The following is a 22,739-nucleotide window of genomic DNA, read 5'->3' as shown; positions in this document are numbered from 1 at the left end:
CTCAGTGGATTTCAAGTAGGACATATGCAAGAGACTGGCAAACAGACAAAACATAGTAAAAATGTCAAAAGCCAAAGACAAGCAGAAAATGTTGAACACAGCAAGAGAAAAATGACTCCTAACTTATAAGAGAACCTCAGTAAGAGTAAGCACTCATTCGTCATCAAAACAATGGATGCCAGAAGGAAGGAGGACCACATATTCAAACTGCTCAAAGATACAAACTGTTAACCAGCAATCCTGTACTCACCAAAAATATCTTTCAAAAATGAAGGCAAAATAAGGACATACTCAGACAAAAAAAAAGAAAAGAAAGAATCTGTTGCTAGTGTACCCACCTTACAAAACATAAGAAAGTTCTCTAGTTCTGAAAGTGAATAACCCCAGTCAATAATTTGAATCCATGAAAAACTAAGCACACATACAGGTAATTATGTAATTATAAAAGCATGTTTTTCCTTTTCCTTCTCTTAACTGATTTTGAAAAGCAACTGTTTAAAACAATACATTTGTGGGGCACCTGGGTGGCTCGGTGGGTTAGAGCCTCTGCCTTCGGCTCGGGTCATGATCCCAGGGTCCTGGGATCGAGCCCCACATCGGGCTCTCTGCTCGGCGGGGAGCCTGCTTCCTCCTTTCTCTCTGCCTGTCTCTCTGCCTGCTTGTGATCTCTGTCAGGTGAATGAATAAAATCTTTTTAAAAAAAAACAATACATTTGTAATCTCTTATTTTTGTCTATAACATATAGAGCAGAAATGTACCTGCCAATAAAAGCACAAAGGAGGTGGATGGGGGCAAAACTGTATTGGGCTAAGAATAAGAATGCCTGGGTATGCCCAGGAGACAAACTTTGGATTGACAAATAAATTAAAAGCAAAAGAATAAAAAAATATATATCATGAACACCTGAGGCACTGTTTGATAGATGCATGCCCTAACCTCACTGAAAAGTTGCGGGGGGGAAGAGCTGACCAAGTTGCTTTAGAAAACAGTGTTTTAGCTGTATGTTATAAGTCTCAAGACAAAAAGAGCTGTACATAAATTCTGTGCTCTGGTTGGGAAAATTACAAGGATACATGATAACAATTCTGAAATTAACTATATACAAAGGTTGAAGAAATAAGTAAATAAATCTTATATAAGGAGAACCAGGTTTCTCACTGTCAGTGATAGAAGTTAAAAGTAAGTGGAGGGGGGTGCCTGGGTGGCTCAGTTGGTTAAGCATCCGACTCTTGATTTTGGCTCAGGTGATGATCTCAGGGTCCTGAGACTGAATCCTGCATCGGGCTCCCCATTCAGTGGAGTGTCTGCTTGAGGGTCCCTCTCTTCCTCTCCCTCTAGTCCCTCCATGACTCAACTTTCCACCCCCCACACTCTCCCTGTGTGTGTGTGTGTGTGTGTGTGTGTGTGCACGCATGTGGGCATGTGTACTCTCCCTCTCTGAAATAAATATGCAGGATCTTTTTTAAATTTTTATTTAATTTTAATTTTTTTATATTTTACTTTTTTATTATGTTATGTTAGTCATCATACAGTACATCATTAGTTTTTGATGTATTGTTCCATGATGCATTGTTTGTGTATAATACCCAGTATATACATAAGATCTTAAAAAAAGTAAGTGGAGAGATTGGAGAGCCTGGCTGGCTCAGTCAGAAGAGCAGGTGACTCTTGATATTGGGGTTGTGAGTTTGAGCCCCACTGATGGTAGAGATTACTTAAATAAAAGTAATAAATGGGGAGAAAGCTAAATGGATACTTGTCATAATGGACTAGAGTCACATGTATAAGTATGAACTTATGTGGGAGGGAAAGAAGAGGGAGGGAGGGAGAGACAAGGAGAGAGATACAGACACAATAAATAAATGTAAGCATGTCTTTATACAAACCATGTTTAACATACATACATCTCCTTGCTCTATCAGCTGAGAAGTCCTAGAAACAATGACACTCCAATCACAACGAAAATATCTTGCATCCAGATCTTAATTACTAAATATGATTATCCAATAAAAGTAACCAAGATTGCTTGGAGAAATGGCTGATTATTGGGTTGAAAAAAAGAAAATACAAGATGAATCTGGAACATCTTGTAGTACCAGAAAGCAAGGAAGCAGAAAAAGAATGAGGGTATGCCAATCTGAAAGAGACCCTAAAGGCCAATGCTGGAATAATTTGGGCAAATAACCAAATAATGATCATATTGAATTATAACCCCAAAGATTTAAAGATTCATTAGGGATGCCTCAGTGGCTCAGTAGGTTAAGTGTCTGCCTTTGGCTCAGGTCCTGATCTCAGGGTCCTGGGATTGAGTCCCACGTTGGACTCCTTGCTCAGCAGGGAGCCTGCTTCCCCCTCAGCCTCTGCCTGCTGCTCCCCCTGCTTGTGGTCTCTCACTTTCTGAAAAATAAATAAGTAAAACAAACAAACAAAAGATTCTCTCTCCCTCTCCCTCTGCCCCTCACCCCCCTCTTAAACATGTTTTTAATAAAAAAAATTCATGAGTCATACTGATAGAAACAAGTAGTTGTAGAAATAAGTAAATGGGGCAGGGCAGGACAAATCTTCCTTACAGAGTAGTTTGGAAGTATCAAATGTAGAAGAAAATGAGTAATTTAAAAATTTACTATCAGAACATTTCTGTAATAATCACTACAGGCAAAATCCACAGAATATTTGCATAGCTTCAAATGATCTAACCCCAAATATTTCTTAATTACTATGGTTGTTTTCAAACACTTAACTACAAATTCTTTGATACTCTACCCTCCAGGAGGTAGAACTTAATTCCCCTCTTTAATGTGAGCTAGACTTAGTAACTTGCTTCTAACACATACAGTACAGCAGGGAAAAACAATAACTTTACAAGTGGAGAAACCCAGCAGAAATCATCTTAACCAAGTCATCAAAATTAACTTCACCAGTGATCAGTCATGTTGATATCATGCAAGCCTGATATTGTAATGAAAATGGCATTTCACCTCTGTGATATTCTTCCTCCAAACCAGTAACTCCAGTCTAATTATGAGAAAAATATCAGACAAACCCATATTGAGGAAAATTCTGCAAAATACCTCACTCTTTAAAAGTGTCAAGGTCATGAAAAAATAAGGAAACACTGAGAAACTGTCACAGAGTAAAGACTAAAAAAACTTGTTAACTAAGTGCAATTTTGTATCCTGGTTGAATCCTGGAACAGAAGAAGGACATTGGTAGGGAACCTGGAGAAATCTGAATAAAGTCCGTAATTTAGTTAATAGTATTGTACAAAAGTTAATTCCCTTGTTTTTATAAATGTAGCATAATTATTAGGTAAAACTGTGGATAGGGTATATGGAAATGCTTTGTACTGTCTTTAAAACTCTTCTTTAGAACTAAAATGATTTCAAAGCATAACATTTAAAAAATATACCAGGCTGAGTTTCAAGAATCCATAATAAAACTCTCTTCATGAACAAAAGTGACCCAACAGTTGAGGAAACAAACTGAAATGTCATTACATGAATTCATTATTCAGGGAGAAAGGGAGAATTTGACAGACTGCGGTTGACAGTAATTACTAGAAAAAAGAAAACCAGTCCACGTTATGCCAGAAAACTGTAACTACTTAATAAACTAGCTGTGTGCATATATATTATATACATATAATATATATATGTATTTATTGTGTGTATGTGCATGAAGCAATATTCTTTAAATACTGATCTGCCACTTGCTTTACTCAAAAAATATAATGTTAATATCATTCAGTGTCACTCATATGCACATTGTTTCATTCCTTTTTATATCTGCACAATTTCCACAGTATGGATAATTTCTTTAATTATTCTCATATCGGTGCAAATTTAAATTTTTCCACCAACTTAATGTTTCAACATTGGAATGGTGACAAAGTTGAACCAGATAAAGTTTTTGTGCTGATGGCATTTTCAGATAAGTGAGGGATACAAAGTAGAAAGCCAACAAAACAGGGTGAAAGTGTTAGGTTGGGAAAGTATGGGGTCTAAAGGATAATATAGAGCAGTCAAGCAAGACAGCATCAAGAGGCCAGCATAGACTTTCTTTTCATCATGAATTTAATTTTTAAAAGCACTCAGCCTACATACAGCAAGGTCTTTCCCAACTCAGCTTGTGACACAGAAAAAAATTGCCCGGCCCAAGCTTTTACTGCAGCTGAAATGTGCCTCCCCTGAACCCAGAAGAGGTTCTACACAGAAGGAGATCGCAAGGCTTAATTACACAAAGCAATCTAGAGAATCTAGCTGAGGTGGATTTTAAGCATGCTGTCACATATTAAAAGTCTAAGCAGTCCAGCTCAGGGATTCCAATTACTGTAGCCAACACAGATACCATGGGGACATTTGAAATGGTAGTGGTTATGACCCAGCATTTCAGGTTCACAACAATTCATAATAAGCCTTAAGCCCTGATAACTAGAAACTTTTTGCCACCATAATCTACAATGTGTGTAGCATTTATTATTTTTTTAAAGATTTTATTTATTTATTTGACAGACACAGCCAGAAAGGGAACACAAGCAGGGGGAGTGGGAGGGAGAGAAGCAGGCTTTTTGCTGAGCAGGGAGCCAGATGCAGGGCTGGATCCCAGGATCCTGGGATCATGACCTGAACGGAAGGCAGACACTTAACGACTGAGTCACCCAGGCGCCCCTCGCAATGTGTGTAGCATTTAGCTGTGAGTTCAGGAAGTGGGCAGAATCATCTGGAAGAGATGAAAAGTATCGTTGTGCTTTGAGTTAGGTTCATTTGTTTGGACATGGCCAATTGCTATTCCAAATAGTTCGTGAAACTTTGGAAACTTATGCATGCCAAATTTCCAAATATCAGGGAACATCATAGGGAGGGATGGTAGAAGAGTTTACTTTCTGAAACAGATACAATTTAATTGGAAATCAGGGTTTCATGCTCTACTTATCAGAACAGGAGTGGACTACCCTCAGTGGAACAAAGACCTATTGTATTGTGTTTACTTGTGCTCTGAAAGGGTACATCATCTTAGATGGTGGCCACTTGAGTCTGCACTATGCAGACAAACCTTTGGATCTGGAGCAGATCTTGCCATGCTAGGAACGATGTTTTCAACCCATATAGAATATGCTAGAGAAGTGAGGGAGAGGAATAGCTGTCTCAAGCTCTGCTATGGGATGAGCTTTGAAACAGCAATGAAGAAATATGCATGAGAAGTTGCTGAGTATAGAGCCTCAGAAAAAAACACCAGGGAAGTGACTTCCAAAGGGAACATAGAAAACAATATCCTGGATATCACAGTCTTGTATAAGAGCTCCTGGCTGGTAAAATGCTTCCTCCTATCTTATCCTCTCACACCACCTGAAGAAGTTGGGGCTTTGGAGCTATCCCTAGGGCCCTCCTGCTGCATGAAAACAGACATTCATTGGGTCAGAAGCTCAGGGTGTCTACTTCCTAGAATTCATGTCTTTATTATTAAAATTAATATGTGTATCTTTTCCATTTCTTTTTTAAAAAGAGTTTTTACTTTAATATAATACTATTGTCTTCAAAAATGTACTTATACTTAAAAGCTACTGTGATAAACTTAATTTCAAGGGTAGTTACATGTTCTGTTGATGCACTGAAATTGCTCAGGGACAGCAATGAAGGTAAAGGCCTGTATGATCTGGCTGTCGGGTGTGTACCAGTAAGGTGACTGATATCTCTCTTATGAGTATTTAGGAAAACAGGGTCAATATTCTCTATTGATAGCTCCATAAGAATGGTGTTCAAGTTGCTTTGACTACAGGTAAGCAGAATAAGCAGAGGGGGAACAATGAAACTTCTGTTCTAATTTTTGTCAGACAGAAAGAAGTTTCATCTGTGAGTCAATCTGCAAACAGCTTCTTCTGAAACTTGAAGACTTCTGGGAGATGGACCATTAAAAATTACAAGAGCCCTTCAAGCAGCATGTGAGCTGGAGCCTGACTCCCCACACCCCATTTTCAGCCCACCTCTGACCATCTGCCTGGTTAGATATGCCCTTCCCCTAAACTCACAGGAAAGGGCAAAGGTACAGGCAATCTTTCCCAAGGGCAATATGAGGGGTGCAGACCGCTGTACAGTATGGATAGGGAAAGGGGAGATCATTTCCTGGTGGGTGACTTTAGAGGCTGGGTGATGAAGTCTGGGCTCCTAAGAATGAACTAGATCAGGATCTAGGAGGAAGTGGAGGGCAATAGGGCAAGCACAAGAGAAAAAAATGACCCATGAGGACAATGAGAGAAGAAGGAATACTTGGGGAACCATGAACGAGAGTTCCTTTTGATGTGGTAGAGTAGTGTGTGGCAAGGCAGGGAACATGTGTCCTCAGGTTCAATTCAGATCAATGCTGAACATCAGAATGAGTAAAGTAGGATTTACTTCTCTGATGGTGGGGTTGCCATCCAGGGCCTTAGAGTAGGAAAACAACAAGTTAAGAATAAGGAAGAGTAAAGTTTAATTTGGTGGTAAGGTGCAAGGTAAATTGGAGAGGGAGGCACTGAAGGCAGATAGGTCAGAGAAGGAGTTTCCCGGACAGTCAGGAGTGAGGCAATAAGGTCCTAAACCTGTACACACAGGTTTATAGCAGCTCTTTTCATAATTACTCAAAATGAAGAACAACTTAGATGGCCTGTGGGTAAATGGATAAATAAACTAGAACATCCATATAACAGAATACTACTCAGCCAAAGAAAAGCATGAGCTTTTGCTACAGGAAATGCTTAAATGACTTTCCCAGGCATTATGCTGAGTGAAAGAAGCCTGTCTCTGAATGTGATGTATTGTAGATTTCTTTTATGTAACATCCTGCAAAAGACAAAACTGCAGGAATTGGGAATATATCAGTGGTTGCCAGAGTTCAGAGAAGGGGGGTAAGATATGACTACAAAGGGTAGCATGAGGGAGTTTTTTTGGAGGGAGCGATTGAACTGCATCCTGATTGTGGTGGTGATTACACAAATCTGTACATTTGTTAAACTTCACAGAACTACACACACAGAAAAGGGTCGATTTTGTTGTATGCTAATAGTTTTTTTAAGAATCAGAGTTGTCCCCTATTAAATGTAACATTCAGCAAAGAATGAATGGAAACATTTGGTGGTAGTTAATGATCATATCTTTACAATTTATTGGCTATATTTACATTAAAACTCTCTCTTGAATAACAAAATATATCCCTCAACCGTGGGATAAATTCTTCATGCTTAAATATAAATGATAAGACATTAAACCAGCAAAAATATTTATTTTTTGAACCCTTCCTTTCCTATGGCAGGCTTTGTTGTTGGCTGCCGTATTCCACTGTGACCATCCTAGACAAAAGATCCCTTAATTCCTCCTGATTCTCCAGCTGGCTGCACTGGCCAGAATGCCATTTTTGGCAACAACACACTTCCAAGTACCACTGGATAATGGGTTGTTGGGATATCAGTTTCTTCTTTTTTTTTTTTAAGGTTTTTTTTTTCATTTATTTATTTGACAGAGAGAGAGAGAGAGAGAGAGATCACAAGTAGGCAGAGAGGCAGGCAGAGAGAGGGGGAAGCAGGCTCACTGCTGAGCAGAGAGCCCGATGCAGTGCTCGATCCCAGGACCCTGAGATCACAACCTGAGCCAAAGACAGAGGCTTAACCCACTGAGCCACCCAGACGCCCCCAGTTTCTTCTTTTAATTAATATTTTTTTCAGAAGTGATACTCTCTCTGCTTCTGATCATAACAATTATGTATGTATGTTGATAGTTCTCTTTTTTTAATGGAACAAAGTGAATGATACCAGACTATCTCCAGAGCGCCATGAATGAATAAAAATTTTACCTGCTAATAAGCCTCACACCAAATGGTGAGATACAGGGTACTCTCTCCGTTCTGAGGGCTTTGTGAGTGTATGAAAACTGTTTTCCAATTTATTTATTTGCATTCCACAATAAAGTTCACTCTGAGGAAAGCAAGTTTTTCTGGGGACTCATCTGATTAACAAGGCATCAGATCCTAGAGGACATAAAAGGTCGGTCTGAAGCCTGTTTGAAACCCAAGTGGAAGCCATCCAGCAGTCATCATTGAAAAGGCCAGACATCTAACATTTGATAACCCGAGTTCAACCAGAGAGAAAAAATAGTGGATTATTTATATAAAATTGCTAACAAAAGGAAGAAGGGCTTCTTTCCACAGATTAATCTGGGAGTCAGTTTTTTTTAAAGGTGCACTTTTAATAAGATTTAAAAAAATTTTTCTAACACATCAGTGTGTTTTGAGAACCGTCATTTCATTTGTAGCCATTAGGGAACTTTTCCAAAGTTTTAAAAACTGATAAAACTATTTTGTCCTCCATATCGTGTCAAATATGATGTGGCCTCTCTTTTTAAAACATCGTGATCATTTAATATCATGATTAAAACATTTAAAAATTCAAGAGAACTAGTAAAAAAAAAACCCACACTCTTACTCCCACATTCTTCTCTAGGCGCCTCTACCCCCACCCCTCCCCCCATCTATCACCCACGTCCATTTTAATGCTGGATGGGACTCCTGGGGAAATGGTGGACTGTAGGTCTCAGGGAGAAGGGGAGGTGGGCAACTTCGAAGCAGAGAGAGAAAAATAATTCCCCAAAGAAGGAGAAATGGTCGATTAACCCCTAAAGGCGGATCCTCCCTGGCAATCCAAGAAAGGCAAAGAGCAACTGCAGGGAGAAGATACCAGTTCTATTGTCTCTGATTGGCAAATACGAAAAAAGATTGACAGTATCAAGTGGAGGGAATGCAGGGGGCGGGCTGCAGTGTTAAATGGGAGGGGTCACCGAAGAGTGGAGCTCATTGATGACGCGACCCTCACGTGACCAGGAGTCGACGTGTGCAGAAGTCCTTATAGTCCAGGGCCTGTTTCCCTGTAGCCGCTCGGTATTGCTGGAGAAGGAGAAAAGTGCCCCCGTTCCTTTCAGGTCAGTGTAAAAGCGGGCGCTGCCTTGGGGTCCCTCCGGTCTAGGAGCCAGAGAGCAGAAGCCAGGCGGGGTCGCCGCCGTTTTCCCAACATTACAGTCCGCCAAACTCTGATTTTTGTGCAGGAAATTTGGGCTGTTTGGTGGGGATGGGGGTGAGGGTGGAGAGGGAGAAGGGTGGCCAGTTGACACAGAAACAATTTGGGGAAATAACGTGCGTTTCCCACTCCCTGTTTGCAGGGAACCGGTGGGCACGGGCAGGGAGGGCGGGGTTGCCTTAAAAGGAAGGAGAGGATGAGGACGTGGGACAACTTTAGACGAATAAGGCCTAGAATCGCGAAAAGGACCGGTGATTCAGGTACTGTCCTATTCGCTCAGCAAGCACTCCTGTCGGTCTGCAGGACTCTTTGGTCTTTTGGGCTCAACACAAATCGAGTGAGGGAAGGAGGCAGGAAAATCGCCCGGATCCCTGCAGGTCAGTTTGAGTGCAATTGCCTCAGGTCCCTTCGGGTAGGGATGGGGGTGGGAGTGGGAGTGCGTGGATGATACCAAAGCATATCCTGGGGTCGCCACAACCTCTCCCCATCCGGATTACACGCTGGAGGCCTTTGCAGAGCCTGCAGCGGAAATGGGGCGGGGGCGGGGGAGGCTGAAGAGACGTAGAAGGGGGAGGGGAGGCCTGAGACTGCACCAGCCGATCTCAGGTGAGTGGCGGGAGATTGGGACCGCGAGGGAAAGCCCGAGAGGGCGGGAATATTGGAGACCAGCGTCTTAGGAGGGGGTTCATTGCTTCCGCGCCGCCCGCGTATCTGGGCTAGGAGCGGCCTGTAAGCAGGGCCTGCTGGGAAATGGTGGGCTGGAGCGGGAGGAGGGAAGATGGAGCTGGAGCAAGAAGGGGAGGGAAGAGAGGTGGAGGAAGGGGTGGAGTCAGGAGAGTTCTGAGTCTGAGGACCTAGCCTTCTCCAGTTGGAGAACTTTGACAATTAGGGACCTCAATGAGAAGAGGCCAGTCTCCCTGGGAACCCATACATTGGCTGCTGGTCTGTTTGTCTGGCATCTAGTTGTATTGTTTCCTTGTTTTCTAGGATTAATTTATTTAAAAGAAATAACAGAAAAATACTCAACATGCAAAAGTCTTGTGAAGAAAATGAAGGAAAACCACAGAACATGCCAAAGACGGAGGCAGACCGCCCTTCGGAAGATGTACCACAGGAGGCAGATGGAAATCCTCAACCTTCCCAAGAAGGTGTAAGCCAGGAAGCAGAAGGAAATCTTAGAGGAGGGCTGACCCAGCCTGGCCAGGGGTATAAAGAGGACACTCCTGTGAGGCATTTGGACCCTGAAGAAATGATAAGAGGAGTAGATGAGTTGGAAAGGCTTAGGGAAGAGATAAGAAGAGTAAGAAACAAGTTTGTGATGATGCATTGGAAGCAAAGACATTCACGCAGCCGTCCTTACCCTGTGTGCTTTAGGCCTTGAATTCTTTTTTTGTCTGATATTAAAATCTGGCCCCTGCTTCTTTCTGTTAGTGTTTTCTGATGTATCTTTGACCTTCGTTTTACTTTAATCATCTGGTGAAATTTTGTTTTAGGTAGTTTCCTTGTTACCAACATCTCACTGGATTTTGTATTTTGACCCATTCTCCAGGTCTGTTTTTCAATTGGAAAGTTTCACACATTTGCATGGAAATATATTCGTTCTATATTGTAAAGTAAAACATAACAGGTTATAAAGCGGTATATTTAGTATCAGCTCACATATGTAGGATTAAATCCCAAATTTGTGTGGGTGTGTGTTATACATACAGACATATATCAAAAAACGTAACTGCTTATTTCTTTGTGGCGTGAGCTTTTTTCTTTATGCTTATATGTATTTTTTTCATGAACACATGTCACACACACAAAAAAGAATTAAAGTTTTATAAGTAAGAGTTAAATAATTTGCAACCAGCTTATAAGGGCAATGGGGGCACCTAAACTCTTGATGGAAGAACTATTAAAAAAATGTAAACCTCAAGTTACCTCTGGATCTCTTAGCCAGAGGAATAAAACTGGCAATTATTACAGATATACTTGCTTAAGACTCAGTCTTTTTCACGGGGAAAACATTTGGCTCACAGGGCTGCTGTGAGGAAGAAATGTGACTCTGAGCTGCGCTTGGTGGACTTGTGTTCCCACTTGTGCCTATAGAACCCCAACCCTCTGCAGAGCATCAGTTATTTGAGGGCGGGCCCTGACAAGACTCACCTGTGCTCAGGAAGAAGTCCATTAGTAGGCAAGGCAGTGGGGGCTTCATGCCAGTATTTGTTGAGCCCTGCCCTCCTCTTCCCCTGGGTTCTGCCATGCCCGCTGGGCACCTGCTGCCTCTTCTGCTGGCCCTCACTGTTCCTGGTGCACTGGGGTCTGCCCTGGGTGCCAAAACCCATTCACTTTCCCAGAGTCCCCAGTGGGCTGAACCCCTCACTCTGTATTTTGAAGCCTCTCTGCTTCATGGGGACCCTTCACACAGGTAAGACTGCTTGGGCCACGATACCTTGCAGGGTTCCTAGCAAGACAGCCTCTTCTGTTTTCAACCCCAGAACCCCTCCTCTGTGTTAGAGGTTGGACAAGATGAGGCCATTTTTGGAGTTGGACCAAGGTACAAGTTGGAATAAAAAAAAAGCTGTAGTTAGAGTTGCCTTAGGTCTAAAGACTAAGGTTTTGTCTTCTGTGAGATGATCTCTCCCTGAAGGCTCCTGGCAGGCCTGACCTACTGGTTCAGAAGACTGAATATTCATAAGTTGCACAAAGCAATACAGGAAACAGATCTAAGGGATTAGTCTCACCCTATCCCATCTCCTGTTAAAACATGAAAAATAAAACTAGCAAAGGCAATAAGAACCGTATATCTACAAGTAGAAGGGCTATTATATATATGTTAGGAATTTTATTTCTTTCCCCTATGGGACAAAAACCCTGATAGCCCTATGTATTTGTGTTTAACTGAGACATGTTTTAATATTTAATTGGTTTCTTGATTTAATTATTACTAAGGAGCTGGTGTTACTCACATTCTGCTGTTGACTCAATAGTCAACAAATTTTTTATTTCTCTAATAAGGCAAACAATTCCAAAAGGAAAGTGCATGAAATAGTGTGCACTCCAAATGTTTCATCAAAGTCTTGCATAATCACCTGCGTTAGAACTACCTTGGGGAGCATCTTTAAAATACTGATTTCTGGGGATGCCTGGGTGGTTCAGTTGGTTAAGTGTCTGCCTTTGGCTCAGGTCATGATCCCAGGGTTCTGGAATCGAGGCCCACATTGGGCTCCTTGCTCAGCAGGTGTCTGCTTCTCCCTCTGCCTGTTTGTACTGTCTCTCTCTCTCTCTGACAAATAAATAAAATCTAAAAAAAAATACTGATATCTGGGGCCCACCCTAGGACTCACTGACTGGAGGTGGGCTATAGAAGTAACAGTTAGCAAGCTCCTCTAGATGATTATGGTGCAAACTGTAGCATGAGAATGACTGGTATATACAGTGCGCTTTCCATTATTACAAATACGAACTCTTATTAGAAGACAATATTGGTGAGTATTTATTGAAATTCAGGAAGTAGAGGTCTATAACTATGTTTATCTTTTTAACTATGAAAAGACTGACAGATTTATACATAAAATTTGAAAGATTTCCTTTAATAAAGAAGTACAAGGTAAAAAGACGAGGGACTATAATATTAGATGCACTTTTCTTGACTGAACACCATGTTTGGACATGCATTCACTCCTTCCAACATGAGTGAAATTTATTCACGTTCTCTTTTTGCGATCAGCACATAAAATGGTGAGCCAGTCCTATGCATACCCTTTGGCTTTGTTCTTATTTTTTCATTGTGTGAGGTCATTTTGGGGGATCTTCATGTCTTCAGACCGTTCTTCAAGGTTGCAACAGCCTGATGGATGCCAGTTGGGTTAGACTCTGGCTGGAGTGAGCTGAACTTCCAGGGGCTAACCGTACTAGTTTGACAAGGCAGGATGAATCCATTCTCCTGGTGCTCAAAGGGGTGTTGCTCAGGTAGGCTGTGGAAGGGCTCACCTAAGTCACACTTCTCTCCAGGGTGGGTCTGATTTTGGTTTCTGTGCTCCAACCTGCCCCAGACATGGACTCTCCTATGCTGATGACTGGGCTGTCCTGGACATACATGGAGGACAACAATTGTCCTCACTGCAGGTCAGAGCACTTTGCCTTTCCTTCCTTCTTCCTTTTTCTTTCAGGGAACTTTGTGTGAGGGAAGAGATAAAGTCCCAAAGATTCCTAACTGGAAACACGGGTTGTGATAGTCTTCGGGTAAGCAATTTTCTGAACTGGGTCTGACCGGGTAAATTGGAGATAAAGGAGAAGATGCTGACCCTCCTCTCAGAGTCCAGTGAAGTAGCTCCCAAAACAGCTGAAGTGAAAATGGGGACAGATCTCAGATAAGAAAGACCTCCCTCATCTCTCTCCCACCTACCTTGCTCAGACTCCCAGAAGGGCCTCTGTTGGTGTGGTTCTGCAATAATTTTAGCTCTGTGTGTGCCTTTATGCAGTACTTCTGATGTCTGCATGAGCCCAGGCTCAGGGATATTAAAAAAAAAAAACCCAGTAAAGGAAGCTTGCAAAAGCACGTGGTCCTACAGTTCAGGAGAAAGGGGGTGTCACCTTCTGTTTGAATGACACCGTTGCACTGCAGACCCAGCCTTCAACTTCTCAAGCTGTGAATTGGTATGAAGATGCTGTTGAAGGCATTGATGGTGGAGGAAGCAATTGTGACCCTTGCTCTTTAGGTCTGCCATCTGAGGAATTATTACTACTTTTTTTGATATCCTAAAACACTGGTTGGGCAATAAGGTGAAGATAAAATTCAAATTTTGGGGTTTAGGAAGGCAAAATGGTTAAGTGTACAGCCTTAGAGCCAGAAAAACTTGGGTTCCAATCTCGGCTCTTTCTCTTACAACATGTAACATTGCATAAATCACTTATCTTTTTTTTTTTTCTTGGAGGACACCTACTATCTTTGAAACTGGGCCATTCATAGACTCTCTGGAAATAGAACTCTTAGATCAAAGAGAAAATTTCTCCTCTACCACCATCATTGCTGTTATCATCATCATAATTATTATCATCCTCATCATCATCTTCATCATCATCACCATCATCAAGGGATGATATTGAGTAAATATTCAGTGGATTCCTGTTGGGCACAGGCCACATACTGTGAAGGTTTCTAAGATTCAGTGGGCAAGCCCTGGAAATGCATCATCTGAAAGGGTGAGGCCAATATAATGGGAAAGCACTGGCTAGAAATGGATTCTCTGCTTATAAGAAGTGTGAGCCCAGATTGGTTCATGCATCTCTAACATGAGTAAAACCCTACATAAACCCATAAGACTGTTGTGGGAAGTAAATGCAGAAAACTATATGAAATTCCTGGCATGCAACAGACCTATACAGAATGTTAGATCTTTGATCATCGTTATCAAGTGTTGTCATCAAAATCATCATCATCATCATCATCATCATCAGATGATCCTGAGATAACACTCAAATACGAACTCAGAAAGTCTGTGCTTCCTTGACTCCATATCACCCTTTCGAAGGAAAAGTCTATTTTCATTTCTTTCATTCAACCTTATCCTTTGCATAAAAGAAGCAAATAGTACATAAACTAAATGGGATAACTGTCATTCATTTGCAACTATAAAAGAAATAATTGGATCCTATATACATTTATAGCATTTATGCGCTCTGGTACCTTTTGTGTATTGGGGGATGAAAAAAAATTCCTTCCACATTTCCAATTTATTTGGTTACCTTCCTGAAAATTTGAAAACATGAAGAAAATCTTACTTTCATGAATTACAAAACATGATGTAGAAACATCTCTTTGATATGGAAAGCTGTTTCTGACCATCATACTCTTTCATGAAAAAGCCAGCTGCAATACACACACACACACACACACACAGGTTAAAGAGAAATATCAAACTATTTGAAGTGAATATTTCTAAATAGTGTTATTATGGGAAATGTATAACTTCATCTTTATCTTTCTCTGTATTTCCAGTTTTAACTTTTTCAATGAACATGTGTTTTTTTAAAGATTTATTTATATGAGAGAGAGAGGGAGGGAGAGAGAGAGAGATTGTTAGAGAATGTGAAGAGGGGGCGAGGCGGAGGATGGAGAAGCAGACTCCCTGCTGAGCGGAGAGCTGGACAGGGGGCTCAATCCCAGGACCCTGGGATCATGACCTGAGCTGAAGGCAGATGCTTCATCGACTGAGCCACCCAGGCATCCCATCTGGAGTTTTTATAATTAGAAAAGGATCATAAAAGTGAAAGTAGTTTAATTCTATTTCTCCTGTCTCTTTAGCTGAGATAGGGCCTGTTGGCTCTACCAGTTCCTTGTTTTCTTTCTGTTCCATCTTCTGAGAAGAACCTAGTGTAAGTTTTAGAACTTTGAGTGTACTAGCTGAGAAGCTACCCATTGCTATGCTACCTTGGTGACACTCTCCCTTGTGAGAAATGCTGTATAGAATTCTGTCTTTGGTCACAAGGTGGCATTTCATAACTAATTTCTAAATATTCTCTTACAAAGTACTATTAATTTATCAAAAATAAAATAGCAATAAACATAACTTTCAAAGAACATTATGAAATTGATTCTTAATTCTGCTTCTAAAAATACACAATCATAGAAAAATACTGGCAGGATGTGCCTTCAGCTGTATTTGCCAGAGCTCCCAAATGCAAATTTGGGAGCTTGACTCATTCAGGAAATATTCACTGGATGCGTACCATGTATCAGACTATGCTAGCCATAAATCAGTTTATCCACTCCAGACTTTTCTCTTGAGACTCTATATTCAACGGTCTGCATAAACCAGCCACATGAGCTAAGATAAGTGTTATCCAACCATATGGGCATAACCCTGCATGGACACAAACTCATCATTTAGCCAGTTTATCTCTTAATCCTGGAGGCTCACCATGCAAAGCGGGGCCAGTATGAAAAAACTGGAAAAGCATAGGTTTAGAGTCAGAAAAAATTTTGTTGTAATAGACTTTTTAAAATTTCTGAACACTTGTAATTGATCAAAAGGATTCTTAGTAACCTAGAAAGTGGATTAATGATAAAAGGTTTCAGATACAAGACATATCTATACATCAAGGTTTAGAGTCAAAGTCTATGTTACACATTTGACAATGATTGTTGTAGATGATTTCCAAGGTCTGCTTCCTTTAGTCCCCCACCTCCTACCCTGTTGTTTATTGAGCTCCCACTAAGAGCCCTGGCCCTTGGCTAGGCCCCGGGACACAGCAGTGAACAAAAGAAAGTTCCTGTCTTTATATTGCATCTATTCTGATTTACACTCTTTAAAAAAAAAGTGAGGTAATATTTACATAGGGTGAAATGCACAGATCTTAATTGCACACAATTGTGTGTAAAATCGGACATTTCCATTACTCCAAAAAGATTTCATGATTCCAAAAAGTTTCCTGTCCTTTTCCATAGTGTGAGTATGCAGCAATTTGTTTATCTACTCAGATATACTGGATATTTGAGTTGTTTCCATTTTTTTGTCTATTATAAATATAGCTGCCATGAATATACTTGTACAAGCTTTTTGTGTGTATGTGTTCTTATTTCTCTTGGGTAAATATTTAGGAGTATATCTAGGCAAAAGAAAATATAAATATAGATACATAAATATCTAGGCAAAGAAAAGGCGACTGTTTGATTTTACATGAAATTGCCAACAGTTTTCCAAATCGGTTATGACATTTTGTACTCAAACAATGTATGAGAATTTCAGTTGCTCCACATTCTCACCAAAACGTCAATGCCATGAAAGAAAGAAGTAGAGAGAACATTCTAGATTAGGAGAGGTAAAAAAATACGTAGCAAGTAAATACAATGTTTGAATAAGGATGGTAGATAAGAAAATAGTATTATATCAATGCTAAATTTCCTGAATGCAATCACTGTATTGTGCTTGTTTAGGAGACTGTCCTTATTGTTAGGAGATAAAATGCTGAAGTATTATTCTATGATTAACTTTAAAATTGTTCAGCGATGAAAAAAGAAAGAAGATGAATATATAGTGAGAAAGAAATTGGCAAAATATTAATTGGTGAATCTAATCTAGATTAGATTCAGGGATTAAGAGTATATAGGCATTCACTTTATTATTTTTGAAATATTTTGTAGGTTTCAACTTTTCAAAATAAAAAGTTAGTGGTATTGGAGTGGGGGAAAGCAGGATATCTGGTTAGCCCTCCAGAAGTAAAGGTGGCTAAATGAGAACCTAGAATCAAGATTGACAAATTTGGTTATCGGCAAACTTAAGGGGCTTATGCAAACAACTTTAGAGGAACATAAAGACAGAGGCAGCTGGCTGAATTCTACTTCTGGCAATAGTTTAAGAAACCATTCCAGGGACACCTGGGTGGCTCAGTCAGTTAAGCGTCTGGTCTGCCTTTGGCTCAGGTCATGATCCCTGGGGTCCTGGGATCGAGTCCTGCATCAGGGTCCCTTGCTCAGTGACGAACATGCTTCTCCCTCTGCCTGTTCTGTCTCCTCTGCCTGTGGCTCCCCCTGCTTGTGTGCTCCCTCTCTCTAACATAAATAAATAAAGGAATCTTAGAACAAAAGAAAGAAAGAAATCATTCCATAGGCCAACATGTTGGGGCAGACCACCACATGTCATCAAGACTTTTTGGTAAAAGTTAAAATAGTAATATCTGCACACCATGGATACAATCAGATTCTTGTGGGAGGAAGAGAGGAGCTTGACAGCATCTAAGTATCCAATAAAAGTGGACTGGAAACAACCTTAGGACATTAAGACAAAAAGAAGAATATAGTTTAATAAGAAAACCTGAAAGTATTCTATCAGATCTTGATGTAGAAAGACTTACGTGAACTGCTTTGTCAGCAGGAAAAGTATAGGGGAAAACAAAACAAAACAAGAGACCAAGGTTGGTTCTGTCCCATTCAATCACCTCCAGTGCAGAATAAAAGCAGTGGTCAGGAGCCCCAGAGCAGGTGTTCGGAGTGAAGAAGGATATATAACAATGATAGGAATGGGGTAACAGGGGTGTGAGGACACAGTAAGGATGGGAGTAAAGCGAAAGAATCCAAAATAAGAGTAGTGTAATCTGTATTTACACAAGAGTCAAAGGTGAAACTGGATTCAGACTAGAAATATAACAGGACTATAGTATAGTGGTGTACATAAAGTTGCCCTCCAAGAACCACATTTTATACCAATCTTCTAAACACTCCGTAAATGGAGTTCATCTCTATTAACAGCTAAAAGCTGATATGAAAATATATAAAAATGTTCTCTGCTTGTCAGGTTCTTTTTGTCTTTGAGAATTCTGTAAAAAGTAGACTGAGGATTTCCCAAAGTTATGCTGACTTTATAGAGCTGTTTTAAGGATTATTGAACATGATACCTTTCTATATGAGATTCAGGAATCATCTTTTTATGGGATAAGGACAATACTTTAGGTGGAAAGACCAGAACAGAGGCTTTTGCAGTAGTTCAAGCGAGGTATAAACAGTAGGTCCTGGTAACTGTTTGGTTGTGGACACTAAGATAGAAAGTCTGGTTTAGGGAACTGGTTGAATCCTGGTGTCTTTTTAATGTAATGTAATTTTTAAAAAAGATTTTATTTATTTATTTGACAGACAGATCACAAGTAGGCAGAGAGGCAGCAGAGAGAGAGATGGGGAAGCAGGCTCCCTGCTGAGCAGAGAGCCCGCCCGATGCAGGGCTCGATCCCAGGACCCTGGGATCATGACCTGAGCCGAAGGCAGAGGCGATTAAGCCACTGAGCCACCCAGGCGCCCCTGTAATGTAATTTAATTTAACTTTATTTCAGTCCAGTATAGTTAACGTATGGTGTTATATTAGTTTCAGGTGTACAACATAGTGATTCAAAAATTCCATACATCACCCAGTGCTCATCCCAACACGTGCACTTCTTAATCTGCATCACCTATTTTACCCACCTCCCCTCTGGTAACCATCAGTTTGTTCTCTAAAGCGAAGTGTCTATTTCTTGGTTTGCCTCTTTCTTTTTTTTCTTTTGCTCATTTTTGTTTGTTTCTTAAAATCCACATTTGAGTGAGGTCTTATGGTATTTGTCTTTCTCTGACTGACTGAGTTTGCATAGCATTAACTCTCTAGCTCTACCCATGTCATTATAAATGGCAAGATTCCATTCTTTTTCATGGCTGAATAATATTTGTATGTATAAAAATATCTATCTACATATAGGTATATAGATAGATGTTTATCACTCCTTCTTTATCCATTCATGTATTGACAGACACTTGGGCTCCAATAATTTGGCTATTGTAAATAATATTGTAATAAACAAAGGGGTGGCATGTATCCCTTTGAATCAGTGCTTTTGTAGTTTTTGTGTAAATACCCAATAGTGCAATTACTGGATCATAAGGTAGTTCTATTTTTAATTTTCTGAGGAAACTCCATACTGTTTCCCACAGTGGTTGCATATGTTTGCATTCCTGCCAACAGCGCACAGGGGTTCCTTTTTCTCCACGTCACTTGTTGTTTCTTGTGTTGTTGATTTTAGCCATTTTGACAGGTGTGGTGATGTCTCATTGTAGTTTTGATTTGCATTTCCCTGATGATGAGTGATGTTGAGCATCCTTTCATGTGCCTGCTGGCTTTCTGGATGTCTTCTTTGGAGTAATGTCTGTGTCTTCTGCCCATTTTTCAGTTGGGTTGGTTTTTGGGTGTTGAGTTGTATAAGTTCTTTATATATTTAGGATATTGACACTTTATTGGATATATCATTTGCAAATATCTTCACCCATTCAGTAGGTTGCCTTTTAGTTTTGTGAATTGTTTCTTTTGCTGCGCAAAAGCTTTTTGTTTTGATGTAATCTCAATACTTTTTTTTTTTTTTTTTTGCTTTTATTTCTCTTGCCTCAGGAGGCCTATTTAGGAAAATGTTGCCATGGCTGATGTCAGAGAAATGACTGCTTGTGCTCTTTTTCAGGCTTTTTATTATTTCAGGTCTCACATAGGTTTTTTTTTTAATTTTTTATTTCTTTTCAGCATAAAAGTATTCATTGTTTTTGCACCACACCCAGTGCTCCATGCAATACGTGCCCTCCCTAATACCCACCACCTGGTTCCCCCAACCTCCCACCCCCGCCCCTTCAAAACCCTCAGATTGTTTTTCAGAGTCCATAGTCTCTCATGGTTCACCTCCCCTTCCAATTTCCCTCAACTCCCTTCTCCTGTCCATCTCCCCTTGTCCTCCATGCTATTTGTTATGCTCCACAAATAAGTGAAACCATATGATAATTGACTCTCTCTGCTTGACTTATTTCACTCAGCATTCACATAGGTTTTTAACACATTTTGAATTTCTTTTTGTGTATGGTATCAGAAGGTGGTCCAGTTTCCTTCTTTTGCATATTGCTGTCCAGTTTTCCAGGACCATTTGTTGAAGAGGCTGTCTTTTTGCCATTGGATATTCATTCCTCCTTTGTAAAAGTTTAATTGACCATATAACTGTGGGTTTGTTTCTGCATTTTCTATTCTGTTCCACTGATCCATGTATCTGTTTTTTGTGCCAGTTCCATACTGTTTTGATTACTACAGCTTTGTAATATAAGTTGAAGTCTGGAATTGTGATACCCTCACTTTGCATTTCTTTTTCAGAATTGTTTTGGCTATTCAGGGTCTTTTGTGGTTCCATACAAATTTTAGGATTGTTTGTTTAATTCTGTGAAAAATACTGTTGGTACTTTGATAGGGATTGCATGAAATATATAGATTGCTTGGGGTAGTATAGACATTGTAACAGTATTTTTTCTCCCGAACCATGAGCTTGGAAAGTCTTTCCATTTCTACATTAATTTAGATAAAGTTCCAAGAGAGAGATTTTGGGTGTGGAGAAAGAAGAACTGAAAGAGAAGGCATGTAGTTCAAGTTAGAGCATTTAGGTGGCAAAGTCCAAAAGTAAGTTGGATAAAATAGCAAAAGAGCTCAAAAGAGAGATAAATGTATGATAGAAACACAGATTTGGGAGTCAATGTTTATATGATAGTGTAAATCTGAACATTGTGGTGGGCCAAATATTGTTCCTTAGAGATATCAAGATCCTAAATTCCTGGAACAGGTAAATTTTACCTGATATGGTTAAAGGGATTTGGCTGATGAGATTAAGTTAAAGATCTTGAGACATGGAGATTATCCTGGATTATGTGACTCCTAAATGTAACTGCAAGTGTCCTTATAAGACAGAGGGAGATTTGGCATCAGAAGATGAAAAGGCCATGTGATAATGGAAGCAGAAATTATAATTCCCGCAAGCCAAAGAACGTTGACAGCCAACAGAAGCTGGAAGGGAAAAGGAATGGATTCTCCCCTGGATCCTTCGGAAGGAATCAGACCTGACAACACCTTCAGTTTAGCCCTATAGAACTCAAAATTTTGAGTTCTGGCCTCCAGAATTGTAAGTGAAATCATTTCTGTTATTTTAAGCCACTAAGTCTGTGGTAATTTGTTATAGCAACAATAGGAATCTAAATGGTAAAACCTTTTCATTTTGAGAATAAAAAATGTTCTGTGAAAAAACTCTGAAGGATAGCAATATTTCAGGGGGCTTATAGCTTATTGGCTCTGAGCACAAGTGGTGGTGTTAAACAGATTTGGATTCAAATTCATTTCTGTACTTAGTAGCAGTGTGACTTTGGGTAAGCTATTTATTTTTTTTAAGATTTTAGGTATTTATTTGACAGAGAGAGACACAGCAAGAGAAGGAACACAAGCACGGGGAATGGGAGAGGGAGAAGCAGGCCTCCAGCCGAGCAGGGTGCCTGATTTGGGACTCAATCCCAGGACCCTGGGATCATGACCTGAGCCAAAGGCAGATGCTTAAGGACTGAGCTACCCAGGTGCTCTTGGGCAAGCTATTCAAATGATATATCCAAGTTTCTCTATCTGTAAAATTGGGACAATAACAGAGGAACCATCAAAGAACATTTGTGAGGATTAAAGGCAAATATCTAATTAATGTCCCTGGTACATAGTAAGTACTTCATAAATGGTAGTTTTGGGGAGCCATGTGTGTAAGCATGATTTATAGCTATTACTGTTTGATTAATAAACATTTTTAATGTGGAGATGAATCAACACTGCTATTTTTTTAGAGGATTTATATTGGCTTTTTCAGCTCAGTTTAGCAATGTATGAGAGCATGTGGAAGCTTGGTGCTGAAGCCTGAACTGTTAATAAAAATGTCTCCATTTGGACTGCTCTATGTGTATGTGTGTGTTGTATATATATTTTGGGGAACAGATCAATATGCAACTTGTTGAGGATGTGAGATGGCAGCAAAATCTTTTTCTATTTTAATAGTACTTAATTTCTATAAAGATCTCTCTCCTTCCTGGTCTCCTTAAAAAATATCAGGTATCATTTACATGGAAGTGAATTATAGTTACAATGTTAATGATAAGCCACCCTTAAGTAGGTCATAAACTTGAACAGCTTTTTAAATCCCTTGTTTTTTTTTTTTTTTTGGTTTTTTACCTTCAATTCAAGATTCACATGCTCTACCAACTGAGCCAGCCAGACATCCCCTCTTTGTAAAGGTTCTTTTTTTTTTTTTAAGATTTTATTTATTTATTTGACACAGAGAGAGAGAGAGATCACAGTAAGCAGAGAGGCTGGCAGAAGGGCAGGGGAAAGCAGGCTTCCTGCTGAGCAGACAGCCCAACGCGGGGCT

General features: G+C 40.1%; 1 protein-coding gene across 3 annotated transcripts; it reads left to right on the top strand.

Annotated features, from left to right (window-relative positions):
• Window positions 1–8,717: 8,717 nt before the first annotated feature.
• Window positions 8,718–10,774, top strand: LOC111139973 (transcription elongation factor A like 8). Of its 3 annotated transcripts, none has more exons than XM_022492367.1 (3): window positions 8,821–8,943; window positions 9,342–9,415; window positions 10,026–10,774. In XM_022492367.1, the coding sequence occupies exon 3, from the start codon at window positions 10,066–10,068 to the stop codon at window positions 10,417–10,419; it is 354 nt and encodes a 117-aa protein (XP_022348075.1). In that variant the 5' UTR covers window positions 8,821–8,943; window positions 9,342–9,415; window positions 10,026–10,065; the 3' UTR covers window positions 10,420–10,774. The 3 variants fall into 3 exon arrangements, with proteins under 3 accessions (XP_022348073.1, XP_022348075.1, XP_022348076.1); XM_022492368.1 differs by having other exon boundaries at window positions 8,854–8,943; window positions 9,299–9,415; XM_022492365.1 differs by lacking the exon at window positions 9,342–9,415 and having other exon boundaries at window positions 8,718–8,943.
• The last annotated feature ends 11,965 nt before the right edge of the window (window positions 10,775–22,739 follow it).

This window comes from Enhydra lutris, unplaced genomic scaffold (assembly GCF_002288905.1).
Source record: "Enhydra lutris kenyoni isolate GAN:26980312 unplaced genomic scaffold, ASM228890v2 scaffoldscaffold131, whole genome shotgun sequence".
Taxonomy (NCBI): domain Eukaryota; kingdom Metazoa; phylum Chordata; class Mammalia; order Carnivora; family Mustelidae; genus Enhydra; species Enhydra lutris.
This window is presented reverse-complemented; position numbering and strand designations above follow the sequence as displayed.

Coding starts and splice junctions, on each gene's coding strand:
- LOC111139973 (XM_022492365.1), top strand. CDS start 8,789: ATGGGAGGGGTCACCGAAGAGTGGAGCTCATTGATGACGCGACCCTCA. Junction 8,944..10,025: donor AGTGCCCCCGTTCCTTTCAG/GTCAGTGTAAAA, acceptor CTTGTTTTCTAG/GATTAATTTATTTAAAAGAA.